Source organism: Varanus komodoensis, unplaced genomic scaffold (genome assembly GCF_004798865.1).
Source record: "Varanus komodoensis strain SLA01 unplaced genomic scaffold, ASM479886v1 scaffold27, whole genome shotgun sequence".
NCBI classification, from domain to species: Eukaryota; Metazoa; Chordata; class Lepidosauria; order Squamata; family Varanidae; genus Varanus; species Varanus komodoensis.
In genome coordinates, this window is record NW_025335701.1 from 7,303,030 (window position 1) to 7,312,415 (window position 9,386).

Genomic DNA, 9,386 nt, shown 5'->3' on the forward strand with positions numbered 1-9,386 from the left:
TGCTTTACTTTAACTGTGATGCTTCTGACCCAAATACAGAAAGAAAAGACAGCACTGCCTCATTTCAGTTCACACAGGGAGGGTGAGGTCAAGGGGCGGGCCAGACTTTAGCTTCTCCCCTCCCTGCCTGCCCCCTTTCTAATGAGGAAAGCAAAACGAAGCAGGAACTGGCAAGCTGCAGTGCTAGGACTGCAAGCAGCTCTCAGGGGCATTTTGCAAGGCCCGGGGGACCAAGTCAGAAACTTGCGCAGGGAGAGGTGGAGCAGGCCTGGCCACTGGTGGTACCCCCCACCCCCACTCCCATTCCATGCGCAGGTCTCTCCACCTTCACTCTTTCTTCCCCACTGGAACCAGGGCAGCATCTTCCACCATCCCAGACTCACGGAGGGGACAGAGGCGGGGTGAGAAGGGAAGGTGAGAAGGGAAGAGGGGCAAAGTTATTCCTCTGAAGTTCAGAGCCACGCTCTGTATCCAGAGTGAGATGCAAGGCACCAATGCCTTTTAGGAGCCTGGTTTCTAAACACATCATATTAAGCAGCGCTTGTGGCGGGATGCTGCAGTCTGCAGTTCGGGGTTCCGCAAGCTTATGGATGCCTTCGTCTTTGTGCGTGGATGGTCTGGCTCCAGTGACACTTGAACCCTGGAAATGCAGGGGAGCTGTTCTGTCCTCCAAAAAAATCAGCAGGCCAGAACATCTGGCAAAGAACAACTCAGATGGGTTTCCCCAGGTCTGTTTGGCTCCTTGCAGAATTCCCTTCCAGGGCCTTTCAGAACTGGTTCCCAAGCCATCTCCCTAGGCTTTCCAAACTGTGCTCCCTGTTCCTGCATTGGGCAGTGCCAACGCACAGGCAGTGCCAACAGGTTGAAACCCTGCTAGTCAATCCAAAGCAGAGAAATAATGTTTTCCCAGCTGTCAACCCCGTTTCCATCCCAGCAAGGACATGCACAGCTGTCTCTGCAGTGCTTGAACTGCTGTCACATCATTGCTGCGGGTACTAACCAGACTGTATTGTGTGAGCACCACAATACCTTTTCTGCCGCTTGTTTCCTTAAGGTATTCAGCAAACAGCCACTATTGATCTGCAAGCATTTCATATCTAATGATTTTACAGGCGCTTGTGTCTTGTGATCACTTTTTCAATATCAGATCATTCAATATCACACCGCATTCGGAAACTTTGGACATGTGATTGTACCATCAAACACGTGCACCTGGCCTATGACTTATTTCATTTTAAAACTCTTTTTCATTCTGTTCATCCAAAGAACTCAGGATCAGCTGTGCAAAAATACCCTGAGAAAGGTTGGGCTGAGCGAATAGTCTTCATCCCCAATTACATTTAAGAAGGCAGACTACAACGAAGTGTTGCAGCATGGAGTAGCCCGGTTCATGGCTGGTACTGGCTGGATACCACACGCTTATAGGATATACCATTCTGTTCCTCTTCCTGTCTGGATGTCTCCTCTCGTTCTCTCTTCCCCTCCACAACACATACTCCTGGTACCAACAGCCAATCTTCTGGAACTAGCGAGCACAGGCAACCTAATTCTGAGGGTTCCCACCTTCCGGCTTTTTCTCAAGGGCTCTTCTGCAAATATAGGGATTGAGTCTTCTGAATCAGATGCCTCCCTCTTGCCCACGGATGGTGCTGTTTTAACTTCAGAGTGCCAGTACTTAAGAGAATGGTGTTTGCTGTTTGAAGGTGCAGCACATCTTGCTGTCTGAGCTGTTGAAATGAACCTGTCCCATCCTGGACTGTAACTGAGCAATAAGGATGCCTCACTCTGCCCAGCGGTAGGGCCAGCTCCACCCAGAGAGCTTGAGAGGACTTCAGGGCTCACCAAGATTTTGTTGCGAGTCAGAAGTGGCAGCTTTCACTGGGACGGGGATTTCTCAGGTTCTCCATTCAGTGAACAATGAAAGCAAATCATTAAATAGCTTATGAGACCAAATCTTCTGGGTCTCATTCCACCTTCTGCTGGATTTTATCCATGTCCCCCCACCACAACCCGATCTAGCTATCCCTGCCTGATCACCTCCAAAGAGCACCAGATATTTTTTGGGCAAGTAACTTTATTATTCTATTTTGCATGATCCCTGTGCAGTCACAGCAGTAGTGAAATATAGCCCCACTTGGTTGCCCCAGCCAAGAAATCAGTGTGGAAAGGTAGCTCCTGGAGGTGGCTTCATTTCCAGGCGGCAGGGGTGCTCTGCCTCCTCCAGCGGAATTTCTTCCTCACTCACTTGCATAGAAGAGAGGTCGTGCCGCACCTGGAAGAATTAAAGTTCAGAGTTAAGCGTAAGGTGGGACCCACCGGCATGCTAAGCCAGGTATAGAAGGGCATGTGTCTATCACAGTTCACGGTGAGCAGGTCTCTGGGTATCCTATCGCTGAGTCTGTCTTACATGAAGGAGCAATGCATGGTTATTCACAAAGCCACACATGAGAACCGGTACAGCTGGGCGTGCATGCGGCCACTGGCTGGGTGCACACAGCTTGAGAAGCTTGAGTGTGGGTTAAGCATGGCTTGTGCTGAATTGTGGGTTCCAATCCGTACCACCCCAAATAGCATACTGCAGTTGCCAGCGACGGTTGTGAGGTGTGGCTCTCCTCCTGAGTAAACACGCTGTTCCAGAGTCGCTTTTCCACAGGACTTGATTGTTCCATATCTCTGAGTTCGTGCAGAGTCCTCGTGCTGAGTCCTCTTTCTTCCTCCTCTTCCTGCCTCGCACATCCTGGCAGGCAGAGCTCTGCAAAGCCCAGTGCTTTTGCAGTCCTCACGCTTCTCAGATAACAGAATTCCCTGCCTGTGCTGTCTCCTAGCCACTGGCCACACCCCCTCGAGGGGAGGGATCTCTGCCAGACCCATTGCTCGGCTCCCTCTGCGAGACCATCCAGCCCCCATCTCCTCCGCCTGATCCACTATCGGCAGATTGGACTCCCATCAGCCCCAGCTATCAACACCAACTCCTGTTCAGCTATCTCTTCATTCCCATGGGCCAGTTGGCCACCCCCGCCATCGTCCTGGATTGACAACTCCCCTCCTTGTTCCCCAGACATTCCTTGACCTTGATCTGACACTGGGGCTTGTTGAGTTTCCACAACGATTTTGCCTTCACTGTCAAGAGCTGTATTCCAGTCAACACTGAACTGCTCTTGTGCATTCTGCACACGACAGTGACTGGGTTACAATGACACAGGAACCCACATTCAAGCATCGAGTGTGGTTTACTGCTGAAATGTGGGTTATCGTTTCATCTGAACCCAGCTGTACTAACAAGCCATGGCTTGTAAACCAACCCAGAGATCCCACAATTTGTCAATGGGTTGTGAACTGTGGCTTGTTTGTGGTTAACTATGGTTTCCTAATGCAGCTGGGTTCACACAAGATTCCTGCGGCACGCTTGAAGACTAACCAATGTCTTCCAGCACGAGACTTTGCAGACTGGAGTCCCTCAGATGGGGTCCATTGTACTGGGTGAAAGCCACGCATCCGTAATGCTCGCACCTCGGAATAGCAATCATTGCCTGTGCATTCGGCATTTCATTTCCCGCAGACCTCAGTGCTTACATCCTCCCCCGGCATGCGCGCAGTCTAATAATTTGGTTAGTCTTGCCAATCGCACAGGACTTCGTTGCTCCTCTTGCTTAAAGTAGGAAATCAAAAGTAGTGGCAAGCAGCTATTGACATTCCTAAGATCTCATTTTCATGTGTTTCTTCCCAACTATACAGAAATAGAAAGTAAATCTAACAAGTTTCAATCTGGTTATTAAGTAATGGATACCAATTGCTTAGAATCACAGAATCATAAAACAGTAGAGTTGGAAGGTGCCAAGAAGGCCATCGGGTCCAACCCCTGCCAGGCCACCCGTTTCCACCCTCCCACTCAGAGGGCTGCCCAGTTTCCCCTTGAATGTGTCCAGTGTGGGAGAGCCCCCCATCTCCCCAGGCAGCTGGTTCCACTGTTGCATTGCTCTGACCTGACAGTGAGGAAGCTTTTCCTGATTATATGTTCCATCTTGTCTCCTTTTCTTGTCTATTCCTCTCTCAGGAAACAGAGTAAGATTGCCAGACTATTATTTTTAAAGGATCCATTGAATGCATGTTGTCCTCCTGTACTTATCAGTCGAGTTGAAGAAACGCAGGGCTTGCATTCGGAGAACTTGCAATGGAGACGTCTTCTGGTGGAAGGCTTGTTACTTAAATTACCCTCGAGGAACTGTCAACGTTGTGAGCATTCAAGCCCTGAGGGGGAGTCCGCATGGCTCCTGCATTGTGTGTACTGGCCAGTAGGAAGGTTAAACACCCCTCAAATGACCCAAGCCTAAGGGCAAACGAGGGTTATTTCACTGGCCCTCTTCATGTGACAGGACAAGCCATGTCGATTCCCAGCCAGGGTTTCTGTATGCGTAATGGTGGCCATTGAGCGCTGTGAGTCCTTGAAGGTAAACGGGGAAATGCCTTGCCCTGCAGATCGTGCCTTGCCGTGGAATGAGTCTTACGTCCCACAGGCCATTAATTCAAATCAAACCTCTACCCTGCTCTTCCTCAGCTCCATCAGATGAGCAATAAGATGCCGAGGGGGCATTTACTTAGGAGTTTTTCAATTGTTGGCTCAGGAGGGTCAGCGGTTGTGCTGTCCGGTGCAAGAGACGCTTCTCCTACAATGGCCTTTTCTGCTTTTTGGAACTTTGGCAATGGCACAAAGACCTTCTTGCTTGCCCCTTTTTTCCTCCTGAACACGTGTGCTTTGGAGCCTGTACTGGGGCAGGACATGGCTCCCTCATGGAGGCTTTCCTTGAATGTCCACACACAGACTGGGCAGACCAGTCCACCGGCCTTCACCCACCCTCTGTGGGGATGCCTGCTGACCTTCCTAACGGACACAGTGATGCTCTCCAGTGCCAGCTGTAGTGCCCCCTGTTGGCAGCCAACCTGGGTGGTTTACAAAAGAGTAAGAGAATGTATACATATTTAACCTTGTTTCCCCCCAAACTCAGTTCAGTTCATCCACTCAGATTGAGCAGATCAGTTTCTTAGCCCTCTCCAGCCTTGGTGTGGGGTGTCAGCCAGCCATCCAAATGGCCAGAGTCATTTGATGTGCAATCAAATGAACCAGAATGGTTGGCAACCCACCCACACTAAGGGACAGCTCTGCCAAGAAGAGCCGCTGTGACCCAGAACCAGCTGCTTTTTCTCTTAGCCTTACCTTTTCCACCCCCCGGAACACACGAAGGAAGTTCTCTCTCAAAATGCCTTTCAGTTCTGCCTTGCTCCAGCCTCTCTTCAGCAGCTCCTCTATCAAGGCTGGATATTTGGAGACATCCTCCAGGCCTTTGGGGTGTCTGCAAACAAAACACGGAAGGAATGACTTCCCACAAAACAGATGCCCTGCTCTGCTCAGAAATCACAGAGGTAAACATGCTTTCTTATATCAAGCAAGGAGGCCTGAATTCCCTTTTAACCGTCATCAGGTGCATTTAGACATCCTCAGGAAATGCCTTGGCTGGCTTTGCAATGCTGAGTGTGTCCAACCCTTCAGAAGAAATCCGGACTGGAAAAGGTCGAACTCTGCCCAGTGCTCTGTTCAATCAGGGCTTTTCTCCACTAGGAAAATACACTTGCTGATTCTAGCGATTCCGGCTTAGTCAAAGGCAATTCTCTTGAGCACAATGATGTTGAGGTACACTTTCCAATACATTGGTTCTGTTTTTCTAGAAGGGCTGCCAGGCCTTTAAAAAGGGCAGCGGATGGCAGGGATCTGTGTGCTGATACAGGAAGGGAAAAATCTCTTCCTGGCATAGAGAGTGGGGGATGGGCAACCGCTGATCGCTGCCCACGGAGCCGTGCCAGGAGGTGGCAAGATACAGTCAGTCAGTCCAAGGCGTGGTGCTCCCCTCTTTACACAGCGAGCTGAGCCCTCCTGCCCTGTGCACTCACTGAGGACGCAGGGAACTGTACATGGGAAGGGGCCCGATCCTCTCTCAAACACTTCTGCTGTGAGTGGGAAGCACAGTGGGAGGAAGGTAGGAATCACGGGGGAATCGGTTGCCAAAACCAAGGGGCCTGCATTCTCTTTGCAGGACCAGATGCAGCTCAGTGGCAGAGGGCACCCCTGGAAAGTGTAGGCAGCTGTTTCTCAAGGTAAGCCTGGGCCTAACCCTTGCTGGGGTAGCAGGACACACCGAGCATCGCTGAGCTGGTGTGAGAAACCACACCGGTGTGGGAACCATGACTGCTTATCTCTGACGGCACGTATCTGGAAACAGGGGGAGCAGACTTGCTTTCTTAAAATGTTCACTGCAGAATAGTCTCGTAGTTTCCCAGGCTGCCACACACCAGCCACGGGGCCAATTTCAGGCCGTGCTTCTAGGGCCAAGGAGAGTTGCAAGAAGCCCAGACACACGCCACTCATGGGAAGAGGACGGCTGCAATCCCCTGGGTGGGCCATGCGTTCTACACTGTGGTAAATATTGCAAGGGAAAAGGTGGTAATGATTATGAGGGACAATAGTGTTTCTGCACAAGGTTGAAAACAACTCTTATAAAACTGCATATTTTACAGGATTAATAAAGCCAATAAAGGACTTCTTGTCTGGACCAGTAATTCTTCCCTCAGAATCCAAACACCTTTTGCCATTGTTTTGCTTGCTTACATATAAAAAAGATTAAATTCTTGATGGATGGTTGTGAACTGAGTTTTAAAGGATTAGCATACAGTGGATCATAGCTGTATTAAATTCAATTATTTTAAAGAACAACCTTGTTGTACAATTTGACTCAGCATCTTACAGAGTGCATCAGGTTTTTTTAAACAGCAACCTGATTTATAATGTTAAAAGAATCAATTCATAGGCACCAGTTTTTTCTGCCACTTTAACATTTTCAGAAGGGGTGTAGTTATACTTACAGGATACAGATTCATCAGCTCCCTGTGCAGTACTGTGTGGTGTGGCTCTGCATTTCCAAGTGTTCCTAACCCATGTGCTGCACACCAGCCAACTGTGTCCAAGATGCAATGCGCGAATGTTCTGAGCATGGAGACTGACCTTCAGCGCATGAACCTTTAAATGTAAGGGTCGGCTGGGAGGAGCACTGCACAGCAAAATGCCTTTTATGCACATTGTCTCTTACATAAATTCAGCTTGTACTGAGGAGCAAAGTCATTTAAAAACAATACATTTTTACTAACATATTCATTCCATCGTAGTCTCCACTGATTCCTATAAAGTCTGAGCCTATTGTTGCCTTGAGGTAGTCAAAATGATCTAAAGGAAGGGGGAAAAAGATGATAGAACATGAGTGCACGGCCCAGCAAAAGTAACAGACTTGAAAAATTTGACGGGGTTCAGACAATACAATAACCCACACTCAAAGGTGGGGTATAGGTTGGCATGGAGTCACTGGTTCTTGTTGAAATGTGGATTATTGTCTTGTCTGAACCCAGTTGAGTGGCAACCCTCACTGAACAGACCACAGTTCATAACACAAACCATGGTTAACAACTAACCATGATTAGTGTTGCTGGGTTCAGACAACACAAGGACCCATGTTTCAGCAATAACCCACACTCAACCCTTGTCTGAACATCTCCTCTCTGAAAAGGAGAGGCAGAGAGGAACTGCCTAAAACTGAGTCACTAACCAGCATTGTGCATCATTTGGTGTATGTGGACTGACATAGGGGAAACAGACCAGGCTGACGCTACCATTGGGTGGAGGAAGGTGGCTACCTCGTCAGGCAACCAGTGCCACCAGCCAGGATCCAGGCATCGCTTTACACTGTCTGTCCTGCACCCCCTTAGCCTTTTGTCCACACAACAGTAGAGGACAGTGCCTCACATCATTCATGAGGCCAGGTGGAAGGGCTGGTCCAATCCACCTTTTCACAGGCAATGGGGAAGGGGCAGCCAAGGGCCATCTTGTCTTTCAGCCCAAGCAGCAAAATGTCATGGGCTGGCCTGGGAAAAGAGCGCCAACCACTACTAGGACATGACACTCACTAGGTCATAGCCTTGGGCAAGTCCCTCATCTTCAACCTCCTCTACTTTTAAGGACTATTCATCATCTTGAACACCTCAAGGAGTGGGATACAAATCTGAAACAAATCAAAACACACCAGCACGGCAGCTGTTGGTAGTTTCTTCAGCACGTTTTCCCCAGGTGGGCATCAGTGTTGAGGACCACCTGTCCCCTGCTCAAGGGGCAGAGCAGCTCAGCATGACTGGGCAGAGCAAACAGTGGGGATGGACGGCATTCTGCCAGATAGGTCATGCCGAGGCCAAAAAGACGCTCTTTAATGGCCCTACCTGCCACTGTGTGCTTAGGCCCAGTATGGACACCTGACCTAGCAGTCGCTTGGCTGGTAGCTCCCAGGTCATTCCTGGTAACACTGGGTGCGCAGTGCTGGCAAGGAGATTGGTCCTCCTGCCTGTGACACCAACTGTTGAGGGAAAGGCTGGGGTGGGCAGTGTCGAGGTAAAGTCCATAGTACAGGTGTGTGCTAGGATAGTCCCCACTGCCACACTGCCAAACCTGCAGGCCCATCTGGTTGACCCATCTCAACAAGCCCAGCAGTTTTCATCTCCTCAGAGCAGGTCTACTGTGATGCTCCTGGGTCAGCATTGCCCAGTGGCGGCCAAGCCATCAAAGCAGACTTTGCATTGCAGCTGGGAACACGTGGCTGTTCCAGGGAAAAAGGTTCCTCCTCAGCTAGTGAAAGGGCTGCAGCCAAGCCCACAGGGACAGGGAATTCTAACGGAGCAGGCAGACCATGTCCGAGAGCCAGAGTTGTACCTGCACAAGCCCTGGTTCCACTACCCCCGGGCTAGCAACAGCACGGCTGGCCTCCTCCACGGGACCATCTTTTATCAGGTGACCCTCCAAGCTGATCCCCTTGCCCCTGTGCCACGCTCAGAGAGGGAACTGCATTATGTGGTAGAGGACCTGCTTCGGCCTCCAAAAAGGTCCCACTGCCCCTTCTGGGTGCCAAGGACAGTCCCTTTTTGATCTGTTTTGGCAATTTATAAGCCATCCTCCAGTGGCAAGACACGCCTGATGGCCTAAGACCAAAAAGCAAATGCAAGAAAGCAAAGCAAGGAAGCCACAGGAGTGCAGAAGCTGCACAAACTCCACTCAAATCCAGAAAAGCAATTGTTGTTGTTAGTCGCAAAGTCGTGTCTGACCCACTGCAACCCCATGGACAACATTCCTCCAGGCCTTCCTGTCCCCCACCATCCCCCGGAGTCCACTTAAGCTCACGCTGACTGCTTCAGGGACTCCATCTAGCCACCTCATCCTCGGCCATCCCCTCCTCCTTTTGCCTTCCATCATTCCCAGCATCAGGGTCTTCTCCAGGGAGTCCTTCCTTCTCATTAGGTGGCCA

General features: G+C 50.1%; 1 protein-coding gene across 1 annotated transcript in view; it reads right to left on the reverse strand.

Moving 5' to 3' along the window:
* Positions 1-2,081: 2,081 nt before the first annotated feature.
* The window catches only part of LOC123025442 (dipeptidase 3-like), a 15,109-nt gene continuing 7,804 nt past the window's right edge, over positions 2,082-9,386 (reverse strand). The window contains exons 6-8 of the mRNA XM_044434155.1: positions 7,195-7,270; positions 5,213-5,348; positions 2,082-2,272 (exon numbers count right to left, since the gene is read on the reverse strand). Coding sequence (XP_044290090.1) covers positions 2,156-2,272; positions 5,213-5,348; positions 7,195-7,270 — 329 coding nt within the window. The 3' untranslated portion in view covers positions 2,082-2,155. The remainder of the gene's footprint in view (positions 2,273-5,212; positions 5,349-7,194; positions 7,271-9,386) is intronic.